This window comes from Manacus vitellinus, unplaced genomic scaffold, assembly GCF_001715985.3.
Source record: "Manacus vitellinus isolate BGI_N305 unplaced genomic scaffold, ASM171598v3 scaffold_6_pilon, whole genome shotgun sequence".
NCBI lineage: Eukaryota > Metazoa > Chordata > Aves > Passeriformes > Pipridae > Manacus > Manacus vitellinus.
In genome coordinates this window covers 22103641-22126182 of record NW_021940750.1, presented here as the reverse complement: position 1 = coordinate 22126182, position 22542 = coordinate 22103641, and the positions used below count along the sequence as shown (strand labels likewise).

General features: G+C 39.0%; 1 protein-coding gene across 27 annotated transcripts in view; it reads right to left on the bottom strand.

Annotated features, from left to right (window-relative positions):
• Positions 1 to 22542, bottom strand: part of NRXN3 (neurexin 3) — a 935277-nt gene that overhangs the window by 246690 nt on the left and 666045 nt on the right. For all 27 annotated transcript variants that reach the window (XM_018082450.2, XM_018082461.3, XM_018082475.2 and 24 more), the window contains one exon: positions 4911 to 5092. In XM_018082450.2, the coding sequence (XP_017937939.1) occupies positions 4911 to 5092 (182 nt within the window). The remainder of the gene's footprint in view (positions 1 to 4910; positions 5093 to 22542) is intronic.

The window sequence follows — 22542 nt, the reverse complement described above, 5'->3', positions numbered from 1 at the left end:
GAACTGATAACTGCTTATGGGATGCTTAACCACTTCCTGTACACTCCAAGAACTGTATCAAACTGCATCAAAAACTTACTCTACACTGCTTTAAAGCCTGGAAAGGCAAGAATAACAGTGCTATTCCAAAGAGACATCAATGTAAACACAGTCAAGATACGGTGGAGTAAAATTACTTATAATCACAAAAAATTACACTTGAACAAACTAAGAGTTCCTTAAAAAGAGGGTCTAACATAGTGAAACACTTTAAAAGAGAACTGTAACTGTAACACCAGTAAAGGCAGCTAAAAAAAAAAAAAGAAAAACACAAGATAGGAGACTGAGGCAGATCACCCACTTTTTTTCACAGTCTATAGCCTTTGCAAAATAAAGCAGGCTAGCCTTAAGGAAAACCTCTTCTTTCTACTTTCTTAGGTATAAAAGTGTAACTATTAACACCCTGAATTTGGCCTAAGAAAGGCTGAAATATTTTGCATTGAAGAAATTTTGGTTATAGAAAAGTAAAACACAAACTGCTATTACTTTTTGCCTCCAGTTATTATCTCAGAGTAGCTCTTAAGTTATGCTGTTCATCATACACCCTCTGGTTATGGTAAGGATAACCCTTTGTCTATCCTTCTCCTGATTCTAAATCATTTGCTTCTTCTGTATCTGCTCAGATGACATGCCACTGAGTTTTGAAAGGAGTCTCCAGGAAACTTCATACAGAGGAGCCAGAATTGTCTCTAAGACTGTAAAATCCAAACACAGACTTTGGCCAATCACAGTATAACTGAAAAAAAAATTGTCTGAATGTACACACACATTTCCCTCCATTTACACTCATTCTCCTTTAATAATGCCATCTCTAAGGAAGGCTTACTTTTTCCACACTTATTGCTTAAGAATCAGAATGATCTACATCAAATTCTGCAGCTTTCAATTGTAGCCTGGTGCCACGTGATATATCTCCACTAGCCTGGGTCTGCTAAAGTAAAACTCCTCACAAAATCACAAACATTTTTGCCCAAACCTAGAGTTTACTTCTTACAAGGAGTTCAGAAACTGGACCAGTCTCACACCACCATTCTGAACATCCAGAGGCTAGATGCCCGTTTATTGTACAGAACAAAATGAAAGAATGCAGACTAAACCAGCCTCACACATGAATGAGTGATTTCTCTCTCCAGAGTCATCACAAGAATGATACCCATCATCACCTGCAGCTGTTTTCCTCTCTTCAATTGATCTCTATGTTTTGCATGTTGTAAAGCATAAAAAAAGTGATGTGGTAGGGTAGGGTGAATGAACATATAGAAACATACAACCACAGCTCAGACGTACAGTCTTTTAAGTATCCATTGTGGAAGACAATTTCCTGACCCAGGTTTGGACTTGGTACTTTGAATGAATTATAAGGAAAACAAAAAAAATATCATAAGGAGGGAGCTGATGCTCCAGCAACACTCCCATTACATATGCTACAGTCTAATCACACAAACATCTCATGCTTCATAGGCAACATTGATCTGGATGGTATGCTATTCATTTTTACAGGGTTGCCCCTTTATACTTCATTATAAATCAGGAGAGAAAACAGTTTCAGAGGCTGTAATTTTTTGTCATATAAAACAGACATCTTAGTCAATAAATTTTCACAGTATCTGAAAGACTCATAATTAAAAAATGAACCCAAAAAGAACAAGTGTAAATTAAACAAGTAAATATGTAACTTCAACATACAACATATTAAAAAAGCAGACAAACTATTTAAAAGTTTCCTTAGCGGAGCATAAACAACTTTTAGAATCTTTCAAATAGAATCAGATCTTGATTAAACCATAGCCTATTCTATGACATTTGGATTAGTTTTATTTTAGTGATGCATATTAGAAAACAATGATCATCAGGTGGCTTTTGTCACTTGTTATCACCAATAGAACACCCAGAGAAGTGTAAGGAGGTCAAAATCCAGTAAATAGCATCCAAAATATAGTCTGTGAGTGGAATATCTAGAAAGGCCTCAGAAGAGGTCTCCCCAACAGTCCTACAGGAAAATTCCTGTCACTTTCATTATTACTATTATTATTAAATATAATTGCTCCTGAAAAAGTCAAATTGCTAAATATACATATAATAAATTATATTAAAATTAGACTTCCTGTTTTAATACCTATTTTCTCTTTCTCCTATAATTTGCATTATGGTTTAAGTATTTGGTTTTAAAACCTTTGCTTTATTATCAATTTAATCTGCTTAATACCTCGGATTTACAAATCTATTTATTCCATATTTGTATTATAATTTGATCCATGCTGCTTTGTTTCTCTTGACAAGTGACAGTCACCTAATGGAAGGCTTTGAAGAAAGATAGACAGAGTCCTTGAAGATGACAGCGCAAAGCCTGTGGTAGTTTTGAGTCAGTTACAAAAGATCTTGATCTCGTGGAGAGCTTGCATGCAATTTGCTAAGTAAGAGGTCCTAAACGGTTTTGCATTTTAAGTCTCATTTAAAGATGTACCTTTAATTTCAGATTTCAACTTTTTCCAAAACAATCCTGATGTAAGCTCACTTCTACAATGTTGAACAATAAACCAGAGATAAAGTCTTACAGACATTCAAGAAGTCAATAACACTTAAAAAGTTTCTATGCAACTTTTCTATTGCATGTAGCAGCGTGAGTCTCAGACCACATTCTTTATATGAACAGGTAGGTAGAGTTACTGATATATATGATGAACTGATACCATACACAGAAGAGCACAGGAGCATGCCTTTGTTCCTCATGAATGACTGGCAAATCATCCTAATCCATCCTAGCCACAAAAGAACAAGAGAAATTATACTCGAACTAGTTCTAGATTTACCACTAGTGAACACCTTCAGGTATAAAATTGGCCAAACTACAAACGAGGCATTCAACAGAATCTTAACAGAACAGAATTAATATCAACCACAATCAGTAGACTTTATTTAGGTAGCTGAAATAATCTGAAACTAGCACCATGCCATGCAGAGTAGTTTGAAAAAAATACATGAGGAGGAAGCAGAAAAACTTCCAAAACTGATAGGAAAGAGAAAGCAATTTTGTTTTGTTTTGGTTTGGTTGTTGTTTTTTTTTAATGAATGCTTACATCTCAGGTTCAATTTGCTTGTTCCAGTCTATTCAGCAAAATTTGTTATAATTTTTTTTTTGAAAATCACTTATTACAATGTTCACTTAGAGATAGAGAATGGTAGATATTTGAGACCAAGATATAGAGAAAAACTCTATGCCTTCATCATTAATGCTGAAAAGCCTCCTTTTGCAAATTCTTATCTTCATGCAGGATTAAAATTTCTTTTTTGGTACTTGTGTCTGTTTCCTCTCTTCCTTTCACTGACTACCACAAAGAAGAGCCTGACTTTCATTTTCTCTGTAACATCCCACTAAGCGACATGATCCCATCTCAGGCTTTTTCTAAGACCTTAACAAATTTATATCTCTGCACCTCTCCTCACATGCCAGGGCTACTGTTCTCCAGTTAATTGATAGCATTTTACACATGTTGTATTATAACATCTGAAGAATATACATTGTCTTGCTCAGACATATCCAGTCACTTTTGCTTAATGTGAGTCACAGAATTCCAACCAATCATGTTTAGCACTGTTCACTTTTACCAACTCTTCTGGGGTTTGTTTTGTTTTTCTTTTAAGAAAGCAGGAAAAAGTGTTTTTCTGTTAAAAAATACACCAGGATTTGATCTCATTTTCATTCTAGCACAAAACTCAAACTAAATATTTGAATGTATCACAAAAGATAGAAACCAGAATTGGTGACAGTCTAATGGCTCAAGGCCATATGCTAACCCATTCCAATGAATCTGAATTTTACAATAGGATTCAAAATAAAACCACTTAAAATGCTGGCAATAACTACTACCCCTGACTCTTGTTTCTGGTTGTTTCAGAAGAATCCTGCAATATACCCAGTGCTTCAACACAATTCTTAACGTGGCAAACTCCAGCAGCAGAATAAGGCCCTTTGTCATTCACATTTGGTCTGTTTTGGCCCCTGGCATTCCTCCCGTTTACTTATACCTTCAAGGTTCCATGAAATGTTAACAACTCCCCAGCTCATTCAAAACTTGCAAATGGCCCCTTTCCACTATAAATTAATGCATAAAACACGGGAAATAAGGGAATATCAAGTCACATGACCAGCTTCTACCTCTAGTAAACCTCTTGGCTACTTTTCAAAGGAAGACAAAGCTTCTCCTCCCAAAGCATCATGTAAAGTAACAAACTCCAAAAGTTTCCAGTTGTAGTGTTCTTATTTTCTCAAATAATTCAACTCTCTCTAAAGCCACCTTCACTCAAGCTCTCACAAGAAAGTCTATTTTCTTTTTGCAAAGCCATGTTGCACTAACACCAAATTCTTATTCTTTTGAACTATCCTGCTAAAGCAAGCATCAGCTGTATCAGCTTGAGGATCTGTTCAGTTCTCACTTAACTTTCTTAGTGTGGAAAAAAACAACACCCTATCACTCCCTTTTATTCTTTGCCTTCCAAGAATAGTAATACTTCACCATAAATTCAGCTCTATTCAGGACTGTGCATATGCCACAGTAGATTAACACTGATGCAAAACATTTCTTCAATTTTTAAATAAATCCTACTGCTATTGAATCACCTAAGGCTTTTGAGTTTTGTTTTGTTTGTTTCTTCCCTCTCCAATTTCTTCTGGCATCAAGACTTGGTTCCCTGTGCATCCCAGTTGGTAATTCTACAAAACCCTAAATAACTACTAAAGGCAGTTTAATTTGACAAGTGCTGAAGACATAGAAAGAACAGAATATGACATGTTATTTTAGAGTAATAGTTTTCTTCAAATTCAGGTAACAGAAACCCAGGTCTGGCATAGACATGGGCCTATCTATACTCACTATGTGCAGCTGTAGAAAATCACCAAGCCCAGGGGCACTGTCAATCCGAACAAGGATGCCATCCTTCACGGTTGTGCTGAAGCCCACAGCAAGACGGTCTGTCCTTGTGCTTGGTCTATCATTAGCTGGCCAGGTGTACAGGATGAGACCTCCACTCTTCCCAAATATATATGTGGCACCAGCTAAAAAATACAAAACCAAAGAAAAATGTATTAGTTACTTATTTGCCAACTCTGGTGGTAATGCTTTGACTTCCATGAGGAACAATTTAAGCAAGCACGTGCCTTCCCTAGTTACAGGAGTGAAATTAATGCCTCCTGCTGGCAGGCCTGATGAAGTACGTTATTAGTTCCTAAATAAAGACAAGCAACATTTAAGATAAAGATAAATTAAGAGCTTATGCAAACTTATCAAGATGGCTTATCAAGAATGAATTATTTCATTAGTGCTAATATCCCAGACAATGCTGGATAGGACACTGCCTTTCAGGGGGGCAGAAAACAACAAGTCCCTTCTGTTTCAAATGTGTAGGATTCAACCTTATAAGGGGATTTAAAGGAAATATTTGGCAGTTCTCCTTGAGGTTGGACTTGCCTTCAGCTGAAGACTATTCACGCATAGTAGAAGCCTATCCTTTTCTCAACACTTCCTAAGATTTTTGGATATTTAATCCACATATTTCCAACACTGCTTGTCTTTACAGTGAGCCTGGGAATTTGTTCCTTGCCCTTATTTTTAAGGACAACACCAAACCTCTCCCAAGCTGAACACTGTCCTCCCACATTCATGAGGGCCATCTGAGCTGAGGAAGGCAGACATGCAAGTGAGGAATTGTTGTCGCAGACAAGGAAGCTGAGAAGCAAAAGCATTTGGAGTTCACATTCTGACTTGTACTCAACACCAAGTTAGGAGCAAGATTTTATAACTCAGTAGTTATAAAATTAGCCCCTGAGCTTCTTGGAAAATCCTGTCCCAGTCCCAAACCTACAAGCAGACCAGGAACAACATTTCTCAATGCTTCAGCCACTTAGTGAAACTCATTTTCTGAGCACTATTACAATGGTTACATAATAGTAAGCAAAAATAACCAGCTTCTATTACTGCAACAAGGATGAAATACTGATAGAAAGTACAGGTAATTACTGGGTACATTTTCTAATCTGAGTGAAAATACAACTGATGTTTTTTTTCCCACCACACCAACCAGAAGCATGTATCAAGCAATCATGAGCAGAGTAAATGTAGTTAGATACAGAAACAGGAATCATATATGGGTAACTTCTTCACTTGCCTACAAAGCTGCAGCTTCACTAAAGCTCTTTATGATCTAAATTCCAAATAAATGCTACACATTAGTAGAAATAATTGATACACTTCCTCCTTGCTAAAGAGGCTTCCTCTGGACATCTCAGAACTCATTACCAAAGCAGACATCAGAAACTCAGCCACACAGGACTGAAATGATTTGTGAACGGCTGACTCAATAACAGAGTGAAAAATGAATTATGTTTCCTTCCTTCCAGGCCTGTGCATATCCAACAGAAAATGCCTTCAGAAAATTCAGACAAATGTGTCTGAAATCAGGGTTAGACAGGAAATTTCACTCATAATCCAGAATTAACAAAAGAGCACATTGGCGTTCTGGAACTGTGCACATATTTCAGTTTCAGAAAGATTAATTTTACAGACTGAACTCAATCTCCTCATTGACCTTTGAACTCCAGATACAGTGTTCATGACTATTGCAAGATGTATAGAAAGGGGCTTTGTTTGTTTGTTTAAACAAATCCCCAACTGTATCTGTAACCTTATGGTTAGACAGTTGGAGATGACCAGGTAGCGAATTATCTATGTCTTCCCCCTGTGCACAGGTACACCAACAGCCCCCTAAAACTATGCTACAAATATACTCCTTCAGTTTATCAGTTTGTTCTATAAATTCCATGTGTATTTGCATTACAGACCAAAACTAGGCACAGCAAAACGCTAAGGAAAACAAGATTTACTCATTGTTGATGGCTTCACAGATTAAACTCCACTTTTTAAAATTACTGTCACTCGAATTGCAAGTTATCCTCCTTTTCTTTGTACTGGTTACCAGGCCCTTCAGCAGCAAAAACAAACTTGGAGGAGAGTTCTTCACTATTTATGAAGACAAATTACTTCTTTGTCTCTCTAAGAGCCATTTGGCTGCAGGTAGACCATGTCAGTCCTCCAGTGAGAGCCAATTAGAACCAATCATGTCCTCATAGGCCTTTCATGAAACTTAAACAGATCTTATTTTCTCATCACAGAGCACAGATTTTTGCTTCTAAGCCTAACCTGAAGATATTCAGTACTTTGGTATTGAGGTACCAAAGTTTCCTAAGGTAAGGAGCAGTATCAGTATAAATCTACCTCTTTTGGGGCTTATTTCAGTTTTCTGTGAGATGGCTCTACATACTGCTTCTTGAAGACATGTAGTGTTCTATTTCAACTGGGAATGTCAACTCATCTCTGGAGTTCAGCTTGCCCACAGACTGTCCAACTTTACTTTTCATTGTGATGGGCTTTGCAGTCATACATTCTGGCAAGGCACTGAGTTATTGAAACAAAGATAATTCAGATCATAGAATCAAAGAATGAACCAGGTTAGAAAAGACCTCTGAGATCATCAAGTCCAACCCTTGATCCAACACCACTGTGGTTACTAGACCATGGCACTAAGTGCCACATCCAGTCTCATCTTTAAAACCTCCAGGGATGGTGAATCCACCACCTCCCTGGGCAGCCCATTCCAATGTCTGATTACTCTCTCTGTAAAAAATTTCTTCCTAATGTCCAACCATGCAACAACCAGAGCAGCACTACCCACACAGACCTGTTAGCAGAAGCCTGGTGGCCAACAGTTGTTTCCTTATTGTCCAGGTCAGAAATATCTGCATAATGACAGATGGGCCACTTGCTTTATCTGTGTGTAGCTGAATGCACAATTTGTTGGATACATCAATCTCCCTTCCTTTCACCATCTTTCTGATGATGTACAGGATACCCATTGCCACGTTTGGAAAGAGATGCACATTCACATTGTGCTAGTATAATTTTTTTTCCCAAAATTATGAACAAAATAGTCAATCCAGTCTGAAAACACAAGGTGCAAACGTCAAGTAAAAGTGGAAGAGGTAGTATTAGAAGAGTTACAACCATATTGTAATCACATAAAAAGAAAAAACAACTAAAAAGACAAACCCTACAACACAAACATGCTGACTTAAATACTTCTGTTTGACTGCAGCAACCACAACTATTCTTACTTTTTGGTGTTGCAGAGAATTGTAGAATATTTAACCAAAGAACTCTGATTACAAAAAGCTGGTGAAATGAAAGTCTGTTGATCTTCTCACTGTACTGAAGTTTTGTTACAGACCACTTTATTAGACAAGAACACATATTTTTTTCCAAGACACTTTCTATTCAAGACAGAGAGCAGCCACTTTATATTTAGTTTTTCCTCATTGTTCAAGGTTTATTTATGTAACTCCTTTAATAAATACAACACCAACTATGCTCTGACAAGAGAAAAGTCTGAGGGATTAATTTCATTGTGTTATTGTTACAGTGTTTCACCACTTCAACTGTAGAACACTAAGTTCAACCTATACCGTGAAAAAAAAAAAAAAGAAAAAAAAATAAAATCAAGGATACGAGCACACAAAGTTATTTCCCCAGTCAGTTGTGTGAGCAATCTTACATCTCACAGTGCCCTCGGTCAGATTTACTGTACCAACATGTAAAAACAAATGAAAGCAGAATATTTTCACCTACTCTACTGGGATGTTGCATGCAGAATTTGGTCATCATTGGGAGCTCAGAGAACTAAAGATACACATAGTGAGGGAGCACTCCCTACAGATTTAAGTTACTAGGACACCATAACACATTTAGCATATACAAAACTTATAAACTCATAAAACTTAGTGTGGCAGAGTGGCAATTGACTTCTTCCAGAAATTACATAACTTGTAGCTATAACTTACATCTTTGGTGTTTAGAGATTTAAACATCAAAGGTGGATATGTTACAACATATATGACAATGTTGCCTGTATATCTAGCTTAGGTAAATTATGCATTTGCTAGCTATATTCATGGATAAAGCTGTTAGATTATTCAGTCAAGACACAATAGTTTGAAGCAAAGATGCCTCAAGGAAAACTCTTAACAGAAAAGTTATAACCAATGTTATAAGCCACAGCAAAAAAAGTCTAAAAGTGAGCTGTGCTAAGAAACACCTAATTGAAGTTGGCACCATCAACTGTCATTTTAACCCAGTTATCACTGTTTTCTCATCATCACCCAAAGTCTTCAAAAACCTACTTTAAGGAAGAGTCATCACAGCTGGGCTTCGCGAACGAAGATTTGGGAAGGGCGCTACCATGTTTGTTACAAGCGCGCTAGTGGCTAAAAAGGCCAATACGAGATAGGCACGTCCAGCTGCAAAAGGCACAGCAGAAAAACTCCTTAGATGGTGTATTCTGCAAGACATGATTCTTTCTGCATTGTCTTTTCTCCTCAAGAGTGATCCTGCGTGCGTTCTCAAAGGCATCAGCAGCGTTATAGATGGTGTGTCTCCAGACCTCCTGATTGGAGGCCAGAGTAGACCAGTTATGGTGATCAATATGGCCAAGGCTGAGATGTTGTTTCAGGGAGTCCTTGTATCTTCTCTTCGGGGCTCCTCTCATGCGACATCCGGTGGCAAGTTCACCATAACGCAAGATCTTAGGGAAGTGGTGGTCCTTCATCCTTGAGACATGCCCTGCCCAGAACAGCTGTGTTCTCAGTAAAATGGCCTCAATACTTTTGATTGCTGCTTGTTCTAGAACAGATGTATTGGTCATATAATCTGACCAGTGGATGTTTAGGATTGTACGGAGGCAGCGTTGATGGAAGCGTTCTAGGAGACGCAGGTGGTGGCGGTAGATGACCCATGATTCAGATCCATATAAGAGAGTAGACAGCACAATGGCTCTGTAAACACTGATCTTGTACTTTTCTTCAAGTGTTTATTTCACCAAACTCTTTTATGAAGCTTTCCAAAAGCACTATATGCCTTTGCTAACCTGTTGTCTATCTCTCCATCAATCTTACCATCCAAGGAGATGAGGCTACCTAGGTAATTAAACTGCTGAACTGATTTGAGCTCTGATTCACCAATGGTGATATCCTGCCTTAAACTAATCCAGTAAAGTAGTAAAAAACAAGTCTGCCACATCTGCACAAATTATAACTTCTGTGCCCTAGGGATCCTGTGAATTTCCCCAAATTAAATATTCAATTGCAAATTCTCTATTTGCATCTACTAAGCCATCAACAGCCTGTTTTGCCTCAGCACAGCTGTAGCTGTGGCCAGGAAAATGCAACATTTGGTAGTTATTACAATGTTTATACACTGAAGGGTTAACTGCCACACCAGCACATAAGTACAAGTTGAATATAGTGTAGATGTTACAGTTCATATTTTTACAACCAAAAAGTACCTTTGAGATGAAAATTATGAGGAACCTAGGCCAATTCAAAAACTACAATAATTACTTAACACCAAAATTCATGACCAGAGTGCCACATCTCTTTGTGACATTGTCATGGGCAAAACAATCTCAACTGGGGTAATCTCACTTAATTGGTTTTACTGACAATTAACACAAAGGTTTAATTACTGATTCAGGTATTGGGGAGCAAGGACAACAAACAATTAAACACTTACGGAAATTTCCTTCCTCCCACAAGCTCAGCTGCAGGTCATCTGCTCTCCTCCCTCCTCCTCACTTCCCCTCCCTCTGTGCTGCAGTGAGACAATAGGTAGTGCAGAAGGTTCCTTCCACTTTCTTCGCTACAGCATCTGTTATCCATGAGCTACAGCCCTTCAGAGTGCTCCTACTCCTATATTTCCCATAGGCCCCAGGCCCCTCAGGGGTGTCCCTGCTCTAGCACAGGTTACCCACAGGCCCAGTTCCTTTGGGAATGTCTCTGTCCTGGGCTGCAGACCCCTCAGAGGCATGCCTCATGCAACACAGAGTGCCTCCTTTAAACTGAATGTGTCTTCAGCATGTCCCCATCAATGTTCCCTTCCATATACTTCTCCCTGAACCTTGTTCTGTGCCTCCTCCTTTGTGCATTCTCCTATGAGCCCTCCCACGCCACCTCCTGTGTCTCCTGCCCCCGAGAGCTATTGCCCTTCTTTAAACATGTCCAAGGAGCAGCACTATGTGCTGCTTCAACAGGTTGAGGTTCTGGCACGTTGTCGGTTGTTTTCATCCATGACAGGGCTAGCTGAGACCACATGGCAGTTCACAGCCTCCTCCCACACTGGGTGCTCTGCAGCCCCCTGTCACTCATGACCCAATATAAACAGATAACCTGACTGTGGTGGTAATTCATCAAAAACCACAAGATATGTAAACTTAATGATATCAACTTCCCACCTAAGCTACAAGGTATATGTCTTTCCTTCAATTATTATGTCTTTGTTTTCTTACATAGAATTCTTTAAGTATCGTCCTGGTTTCGGCCAGGATGGGGTTAATTTTTGCAGTAGCCAAGAGGTGGCATAGCTAGGATTTGGAGGTTATTCTATACCACCTCATGTCATTTTCTGCAGATGGGGGAAGGGCTTCTGCATAGCATAGCTTGGTAAAAGGAGCAGTCAGGTATGGTTTTATCTGCATGACCATGGAGAGGACATGAGGAAGTGGGATGGAAACCCATAGCAGCACAGGTACATGAGTTGAGAGAAAGAACAACCGCCACAGGAAACTCTTGGGCCTTGAAAAGCAAGTCTTGTGGTGACATGACACCCCAGAAAGAACTGAGTCATAAAATGGGACTCGTGTCAAAAATAGCCCCATAGACACCTGAGCCAGGGAGCATGGTATTGAGTGGGCATATCATATTCCTTATCATGCACCAGCCTCTGGGAAAACTGAACGGTACAATGTACTGTTAAAAGCCACATTGAAAGCAGTGGGTCATGGGACCTCCAAACATTAGGATCTACATTTAGCAAAGGCCACCTGGTTAGTTGACACTAAAGGCTCTACCAGTCAAGCTGGCCCTGCTCAATCAGAACCTCTATGTACCATAGAAGGGGATAAAGTCCCCGTGGCACATACAAGAAGTGTGTTAAGGAAGACAGTTTGGATTAGTTCTGCCTCAAGCAAAGGCAAACCCATCCATGGGATTGTTTTTACTCAAGGACCTGTGTGCATTTGGTGGGTAGTGCAGAGGGATAGGGAAACACAATGTTTACCTGCAGAGGCTTTAATTTTTTGGGGTGAGAACAGTCTGTAATGTTGAATTGTATAATATTGGTTGCTGACTGACATTGCTACTGTGTGCCATAACTATCATGAACACTGAGTATGGACTGCTGCAGATACACCAGTTGTGAGCTCCTGATGCAGCTTGGAACCAGCCAACAGCACACCAGCTCTCCTGCCCTAGGAGACACCTAGGATGGATAGAACCCACAGTCATGGATCAAATGAACTCAACAGACATCTTGGAGGGACAGACTATGACTATGGAAATGATATCTGTGCTTGTGCATATACATATATAGTTGGAAGGTGTAGGATTTCAGCACGACGTAGATGGTATAGAACACCATGCACTCATTTAAAGTCAAAATTCAAATGTAAGTATTCAAATTCAATGCAAGTATTCAAAGAAAAGAATCCTACTGCATTTTCCTTACCCAGTGCTTGCTTTTCTTGGTCTTTCCTCCCCACCTCCCACTTTGTGCCTACTTTATGATCCTACTATATTTTCTGCTTAGTCCAGTAGTTCTGATGAGTCTCTTGGGGTATTTCATATGCCAGTCTAAAGGTCCTAACACGTTTATAAATAATCATAACCTTCTACTATTTAACAAGAAGCTATCAGTTCAACAACAGGAAAATTTGTGATGATGGCGTTTTGCTCTTCTTTCTTGGCAGGAAACTAAAATTTAGGTAATTTTCAAGAAGCAGTGTTGTCAAAGAATGGAATCAGTAACACATTAGACATGACCATAGGTTACATGAGAAAATCAAGAGCCAATTCACATCAGGAAGGAAACCTTGGTAGCACCTGTAATTAGCAGCCTTTATATCACCAGACCTCTAAAGGCATAATTAAATAATGGAGACATGATAGTTTATACAGACATTCAAAAATTTCCACAAAGTCTCAATAAGAAAAAGTAGAACTTTTTCCAAATTTACAAAAAGAAGAAAAAGTAATGGTGACCCTTATCTTATTGCTCCTGGACTAGGCAGTTCATTTACTATCTCCATCACCAGAAAAGGCATTAGTAAAGGAATGCAGGTTAGAATACTGACATGAAAGCAAGTGAGAAGAGAACAGGCATACATATGCAGAAATTCAGTACAGAGACAAAATTTGCTGCAGCAGGAGGCATCATTATTTGGTCATGTAATAAAAAAGCAGTTCCAAAAAACATGGTATATAAAGAGCTATTCTTCCCTCACAAGTGAAGATGTACAAGGCAACAAGGAAGAGCTGCTAAGATCAATTTCTGTTCTAATACAAAACTCCAATAAAACAGATTGGAGGTTTTGCTTGAAATCTGATTAGATAGATCTGATTACTGGCCCAAAAATTAAGGTCTCTGCCATATGTTCACAGTTTAAGGTAGACTGCATATCTGGCCACTCAATTTCCAGTCAGAGAAACAACTGTGGCATAGCTCTTCGGGCCTTAACTCACCCAGACAATTCAGCATCTTATGTGTAGCATCTTGCTACACTCTTGAGGAAAAACGAGCCATGGTTTGACCACCAGTTCTAAGGGGGAGTTAAAGCCAACAACACACACTGCACAGAGCAGAAAAGAGCATCACAACTTTCAAATGGCTTGTCTGTTTATTGTACCCCTAAAGTTTATCACATCACAATGTAGACAATAAAACATCAGCTGAAACCTGTACACTGTCAAAAGGATGTGCAGAAAGAATTGTGCCTTGCAGAATATACCATCTAAGGAGTCTTTCTGCTGTGCCTTTTGCAACCGGACATGTAAATCTCATATTGGCCTTTTTAGCCACCAACGCACTTGTAACAAATGTGGGTAGAGCCCTTCCCAAATCTTCGTTCGTGAAGCCCAGCCATGACTGACTGTGAAAGTTTATCACATCACAATGTAGACAATAAAACGTCAGCTGAAACCTGTACACTGTCAAAAGGATGTGTACTGGTTGATAAAAAAACAAAGCTTCTGACAGTTGTTTTTACAACTTAACTCATTCTGGCCACATCAAATAGAATAACCATAATAACCATAGAACACTCCAAATTTTCATTAATTTCTTAGTAGTAAAAAGAGTAAAGAATGAAAAGAATATTATGAGGACAATCAAAGAAATGAAACAGTGCCCATATGCACTAAGAACAACAATAGTGATGAAAATAGGTAAAGTTTTTACCTAATTTTGAAATATACTACTGAAGAGCATGGAAAATTTAGCTGACTCTTCATTACTTGAAATCATTTCAACTGGGTCAACTCTAGGAGTGCTGGAACATCTGTATTGTCTAGAGATGACCTAACAGGTGTTCCCAGTTTCCAGCTTCTGCAGTTTTATTTTTTTAAGTTACTCCCATGGGTGTTGTCCACTAAATGCATTGCATTCAGCATAATACAGCTTCTTTGTCCAGCAGTTACATGAGATGCATAATAGCATTACCACCTACCATTATCAAATAAATATATAATGGAGAATCCAAAAAAGACCAAGAGAGAAGTGTCCTGTTCCTTCTGCCCTTCCATATTTACCAAGCCATCAATCTTGACAACAGCTATTCTTCCTTCTCTAGTTATAAGCTGTTGTCCTATTGCCCTCCATCCTAAACTTCAATTACATTGTTATCCCAATCTTTATTTTACTACTCTTCTTATTCCACTTCACATCACACGAAATAAAAAGTTCTTAGACAGAAGAATTAATGAGATCTCAGGAACCAAAATCAAGCTAGACATTGACACTTCCCCTGCCCTCAAGCATATATACCAGTGTTCTTACACTATACGAATGATCTACAATATCAGGATATCCCAGGGAAATCTTTTCAGTTACTTTCACTCAATCACGCACATCAAGAAATGGAAGCCTGGTCAAAACTGAGTATCATCAATGAGAATGAAAAGTCCTATACCTCCTTCATCTAAATATCCTCTCTGGCAATTGTACATCTCTGTAACTCAGTTGCTGTGTTTTCCACATCCTGAGTTTAAAAGGTGTATTAATATAAACACCTGCTTGATTTAAAAAAAAAAAAAGGTTACAGAGGATCTAATCATCATTATCTGACTCATTTGGCCATTGCATCACAGGATCCATCCTACTAGGAAAGACAGACCAACCCAATACTTTCTATGATACAACTGCTGAAACATCCTTTTATTTATCAAGAGTAAAGAAAACTTAAAACCATGGAAAATACAAAGCTCATGAACTAGCTCATGAATCTCTTTTTCCCTTCAGGATACTCGGTCTTCCCTTGACAAACCCTCTGAGACTGAAATTGAACATCATAGTTATCACAAAAAGCAGACATTGTTTGACATGAAACTGAAATTCCTTTCTCACTTTAAAATACGAAGGAGCTGCTTCTGTACAAAAAGGAGGAGAAGCTATAAAAGCTGCAACACAAAACGGAAGCAGCAATTCAGATCACGCCTGCTTTCTATGTTTGTCTTTTTTAATGACAGCAAATTAATACAAGTCACTTTCCTCCCAGTATGTGTGCATCAACCAACAATCGGATCAGACAGTATGCTACTTCTTATTAGTTACACTGCATTAAAAAGATTGGAAAAGGAGGAGAGCATGGGAATGTTCCTAGAACTACTAGAAGGTCCAAGACAGCTTACGCTTGAACTACAGATTTCTCTAAATCTGGGATACTGGGAAGATTGTGTTTTTTCCCCAAATCTGAATTTGCCAGTGGGCATGTTGGGGATGTTTATCATCTCATAAGGAATTTAGGAATTAGCTGCTGACTAAAACAGACCCAAGATGACCATAGGCACACCAGCTTAAATGTAACAGATTGCAACTCTGAAAATATTTTAATAATACCCTAATTTCCATTATAACAACATGATTGGTCAGACAAGGATCATGGTAGTTGACTATCATGTCTTCAGTGCTGGTCTCAAGCAGACACCCAAGGAAAACTAAGAGTAGACCAAGCCAATTTCCTTACAGTATGCATCCAGACCATGAGTCTTTTCATCAATTAACTCAGCCTCATGTGGTTTGTTTATACAGTAATCCCAAAGAGATCTAATTTTCAAGTACTTATCCAGTCTCTCCTTGAATACATTTAGAAGTTTTGCATTCACAATAATGACTTACAAACCTTTAGCAATGACTCACACAAATCTGCCAGTGATGTAGCAAGTTAAACATTAGCCAGCTGTGGGCCCCATCAGCAGAGGCAGCCTACAGCATCTTGTACTCTATTAGCAGGACCTTAGGCTGTTAGTAGATGAAGTGATCATTTTCCCTTACTCAGTGCTTGTTAGACTGCACCCAGAATTACGCATCTAATTTTGGACTGACAAACTGGGGCAAGTTCAGTGAAGCGCCACAAAGATGGTCAGGTGGTTGAAGTGCCTGCCTTGCGAGGAAATACCAAAGGATTTGGGCTTTATCAGCTTGAAGATGACACAACTTCAAGGGGACCTAAGGACAGTATCACAGCACCTGCAAGGAGGTTATTGAGAAGCCAAAGGCAGGCCCTTCACAGTGGTGCAAAGACAAAGAACAGGATGTAACTGGTATAGTTTGAAGTGAGAGAATCTGACTCTATAGAAGGAAAAAGCTTTCTCCTCACAAGGATAAACAGGCTGCCCAAAGAGATTTTGGAGTCTCTGTATGTGGAGGTCTTCAAGATATGACTACACAAAACCACAAGCAACCTGATCTGACCTCACAGCCGACCTTGCCCCAAGAAGGGCTTTAAGACTAGAGATTTCCTGAGGTCTCTTTCAGCCTGAGTGAAGAAGAATCACCTTTCTGTGTGAAGAATCATCTTCTTCATACTTGCTCTTGCCAAATAGATCACATATTCCCTAGTTCTTGTTCTGTAAGGCATAGTAATCTGTCCCTACATCTCTCCTCTCAGTGTCAATCTTGCCTTGCAGACTTTAATCATACCACCACCCTCAATCCTTAAGTCATTTCTTTCAGTAAAGAGACCAGTTGTGCCATCAAATTCAGACCCCAGCTTTAGGCAGCCAGATGAAATCTATCAATCCCAAAAAAGTCCACAAGAAGAATTTCTCTAGGTCTTTTTTTTTTTTTTGCTACACATTACAGAGTATGAAAAACATTACAAAACCTGAAAACCACAAAAACTATAGGAAACAAACTTAAAAACACTATGCACCAGAAGAAGAGACAGAAGAAGATACAAACAGAAGAGAAATAAGAATTTTGCTGGGCAGAAGTGCCCAGAAAGTGTGACCCTTGCAGAACAGCAGGGCACGTTTACTGGGGTCCAAGTTATGCACCACCTGCAAAGAGACTTCATTAGGTGCAACTGTCACTAAATTCAGTAAAGGAAGATGGAACTATTTCTTAGCTGCATTCTGCTGCCAAAGAGAAGGTAGAGTCGGGATGCAATTTCTTATTTCTTGGTATTTCCTGATAAAAAAGCACACAGAGAGGATGTCCTTCAAGAAGCCCAGAAGGCAGCATGCCAGAGGAGCTGAATACAGAGACTACTGTTAGAATGAGAAGCACAGCAGGATTCATAGCTCACTTGGGGCTTGAAGGAAGAATAGATATGTTAGTTCACTAAAGTTTTACAGAATCTGAATGGTAACGAAATGGCCTAGTCAGGATAGATGGAAGCCAAACTGCTAGTATTGATCTCATCCCACTCAACTCTCCTCTAAAGAATCTCATTCTAGTCTTCATCCTTAAGCTACAGTTTATTACATTAAAACAAATAAACTGTCAGGAAAAAAATGAAGTAAAACAAACAGAAAACCCAAACAATGAATACCAACCAACCAAAATAATCCTCTCCAAACCCAAAAAACAAGCAAAAAACCACACCAAGACCAAAGCAAAACAAAACCACAAAGACAACTCCTGTTCTCTCAGTTTCATTTAGCCACTTCAAGTTTAAGTAGCATAACATCTTGCATGACCAGTTTGAGACTACAAGGATTTGGGGGTTTTAACTGTACAAAAAAAAACTGGATTAAATACTTCCCTGAACGAGACAGCAGAACTGACTCCCCACACCTCTCAAATGGAATGGAGATAATGGCAGGTCTGAGCAGCAGGCCCTGGCCTATACAAGCAAAGCCATCTGTGAGAGGGACCTGTCGTCTTCAGCCACTGGAAGAGTGAAGAGGGCGATGGCTTCTTATCTGCGCCTTTTATATGTTGTGTTACGGAAAGGGATGATATGGAATACTGCCTTAGATTTCTGACCCCGTTGCTAAGGAAGGCCTAAAAAATCCAAAAAACCAACCCACTACACTCACATGACTTTTCACATTTCCTTAATCATAGATATCAAAACAGAAAATACAGTTTATGTTTACTGACTTCACTACAAGAGAAGTGAATTTTCAGTCTTGACAGCTAAAAACAATTGTGCCAGAAATACCAGCTATTAGGTATTCATCAGAGACTCTGAAGGTAAGAGTTCTACCAAATAGAATGCGTTAAATTAGCAGCAGAGTTTGGAATAAGCACCAGGTTTTCAGATATCTAGCCTTTTGTTAGTCATTAGCATTTCAGCAGTATGCTTTTGAAATAAACTTCCTGATGTATCACCACTTGCCATGCTTTGATTCACCTCAGACCAGTCTCAAGAGTATACAAACCTGATTCCTTTCAAATAAAACCAAACTGGAAGATGCAGTCCAGTTTTTAACAAGATATTAGTCTATAGTACCAGACTAGAGGTAGTCCAAAGTAACACTTCAGAAGCAAAATGTCTGCAGTATAGATCTCAGGTTCTTTATATTACATTTCACTCTGAAAACCACTGTCATGCTGATTGCTATTGTAGACACAGCCTAGCCTTGTAGTACTAAATGGGGCTGTTTTGATCTATCAGGAAAAGAAACTCAGAGTTCTGAGCTTTTTGACCTCACCTCAAATATAACATTGTCCCTCACAAGTACTGGAAGGCCAGTGATGACAAGAAATGCATTTATGGAAGTTCACTGTTCCCAAGGCTCTCTCTAACCTTCTCAAGGTCACATAGTGGGAGTGTAAAAACAAAAAGCATCCAGAGCTAGCAATACGGTATATAGACTATTCTACGTAAACTATATGCAGCTTTTCTTGCTATTACCTCCTCTTCTTGCCACCATGACAGGGTATCCACCACTAGGAGAGATGGACATATGCGAACTTTATACAGGCAATCTGTTAAAAGTACCATGCCAGAGTAAAAGACAAGTGTAATGGTTGTTTAATCATTCCTACCATGAAGTGCCAATTCTTTAGTGTCTTATGACACTCATGAATGATACAGAGGGCTGGCATGATGAATGCAGAGCAATTCCGACTGACAGATACTTTCAGAGAATTTATATCCCTCCCACACTCCCAGGACAAAAGGGCTCTTGAGCTGAGTTATCATTTGTTCCATGAGAAGATTTACAGTCTTGCCAGCAACTCCTTTTACCTTACTCTATAAAGCGTTTATTTTGATATACTGATTGTGATCATTCAAGAACAACTGTATCTGAAGAAAGTCAGCAGGGGAGAGAAAAAGCAGAGTGGTTCTGAATAACCTGCTCACCTTGACCTTCATTCCCCTCAGACAGTTTGCTTTGTCTTTGGTATCAGTTCTTTCCCAGCATCCTCTGCTTTCCCAATTACAAATGTAATATCACTCGTGGGAGACATCTCCCATGCCTGGCTACCCTTCTCTCACGGCAAAAGATGTTCAGCCACAAAAGCCATCCACTGTGGTCTTTTCTTATCATTGCACTAGAAAGCACCTCAGCATCACAGTTTTAACACCACACTAGATTGGCCTCCATCTTACAGTTACACACAGCAACAGCTCCTGCCATGAGATTCAGTTGCAAAGGAGCTCCTGGACCTTATCCAGAAGAATAGGGTGATACAAGTACACAATACCATAGCCTCAACACTACTTGGAGACTAAGATATTCACACTGCCACGATGAACATATCACAATCAAATATGTGTTGTGTGAGGCATTTTAGTAAATGCAACACTTCTTCCCCTGTCCAAGGCCACCAGTAAGTCTAATGACTTCGATATTCAGCCACGCTCTAAAGTTTTTTCATCACTACTGTCTCCTGAGAAATTCAGCAGTTACAATCTTGATTAAAATCATCATCACCTGAGAGGCCCTGAGTCTGTGGCCTTCAGCTGCACAAAGCAACAGCATGTGTCACATAAGTGAGGATAATGAAAGGTCTGTGGGCTGATCACATCAATCTAATGACAGCTGCAATTTCCCTACACTTCATTGAAAGTATTAGGTGACATCAGGTAGAGAAGCAATAAGTTTCTATGAATACTACAGATAATATCCGTAATATCATCACAGAGAAGGATATTATCTTTTCTTACACATTTTAAATTATGCTTTAATGCTACATTTTTGCACCTCTAGACAGTATTTGATCTTAAATGCCCTGGTCATGTCCTATTCTTGAAGGGGTCCTACACAAACTAATAGTAGAAATGTAACTTATTCATGTTTGAAATTAATCTATCATTATATTATAAGATGATGCATCACACCACCACACAGTGCTAAGGTCGACCAGTGACAGCTGTTACCAAACACCTATCTAGACATGTAGAAGAGACTTCCTAGAGTAGTAAGTGAACCATATGGTATTTAATGGGTATTGTTAAGAAGTTCTAGAGAGATAAGTTAAATTAATAAGGTTGAAGAAACAGCTAAAAATGGGTAGGCCATGTCCTGTTAACCTTTTCTCCTACTCCTACTGAGAAAGTTTGATTAAAATTGATAAACATTTTCTGAACTCATATTCCAAGTGTGTATTCATCTCCACCTTTGCAAGCGCTGAACCTCAGTATTTTAGTTTCAGTCTCTACCACTTTATTGTGAATTGCCAGCTGCATTTGCAATAAAGCATTTAATTATTACATCATTTATTTGGGAGACAACACAGGAAAGAGTTCTCTTTCAGTTACACCTTTCAGGGTGCCAAAGCCACAGAATTCTATAAAAAGTTCAGATCTGTGCTCCTTAAGGAGGGGGGGAAATCTTTCTCAAATCAGCTGGAAAAATGAATCCCAGTCTATCTTTTTTTTTCTCTCCTGTGCTGTAAATGCAAACTATTGATTTACCTCTAGCTCTTTCATGCCTTTCATACACTTCAATAATACAGAGGATTTGTTCTTCATCCTTTCATCTCCAGGCCTAGAATGCCTCTTAAGCCCTCCGTTAAGGGTCACTCATTCTTCCTCAAACTGCAGCACTCGCATCCTACAGAGGTCCACAGGTGACAGCCAGAGACACATGCAAGAAGCATATAATCACTTACCTCCTGACTTCTTCAGGTGAGACAGAAAGACGAAATTTTTATAAACCCTAGTTATTCAAACTTTTGATCATTTATGTTTGATCTTTTGTAAGCCTCCTTCTGAATGCAATATATAAACAGCAAAATATGGATAAAAAGTAATTTCCAATGCCTGCACCTTGCACTGAATAATGCTGAGAGTTCAATCAATTCCATACTCCTATAGAAAACAGGGAATATATAGGCCTTCACACTTCAAATGCTTAGAAACAAAGAACCATTGAATAATTGGAAGGAACATGTAAAGGTCATGTAGTTTCCCTCTCCTCCAACCCAAAGCAAGGCCAAAGATAGCAAAATACCCAAGAACTACTTCAGGTCAGTTTTGAATACCTCAAAGAAAAGACATTCAACAACTTCTTCATTGGCAACCAGTTCCAGTACTTTACTGTCCTATTCATTAAATCACAATTTTCCATATTCCATCTTATACCCATTTCTCCTCATGCTATTTCTGTACATCTCCAAGAAGAGTCTTCTCTATACACTTCTAGTCTGGTAGTTAAAGACAACCATAGTATTTCCTACCTCTCTTCCCTCAGGGCTGAACAAACCATGTTCCCTCAGACTCTCATATGTCATGTTTTCCAGTACCTTTACCACGTTGGTAGCCTTCTGCCATGTGAAGCCCAAACTTGAATGCAGTATTCCAGATGTGGTCTAACAAGTACTGACTACAGGGGACGAAACCATTCCCTTGGCCTGCTGACTGTATTCTTGCTAAGGCAGATCACTATGCAATTGGCTCTCCAAACAAGGACACACTGCTGACTCTAATTCAAATGGTTATATACCTTTACTACACAGCTGCTTTCTTCCTTTCAGTTGGAACATAACCTGTTGTCCTGTTGCACAGGAACTTTCCATCATAGATGACTTGGCATTTACTTTTGTCAAATTTCATAAGATTCATCATGATGACCCCATTTCTCCAACCTGTTGAGATCCCTCTGAATTGTAGCTCATCAACAGCTGTCCCCAATTCGGTAATGTGCAAACTTGTTGGGAGTACACTCTGTTCCAT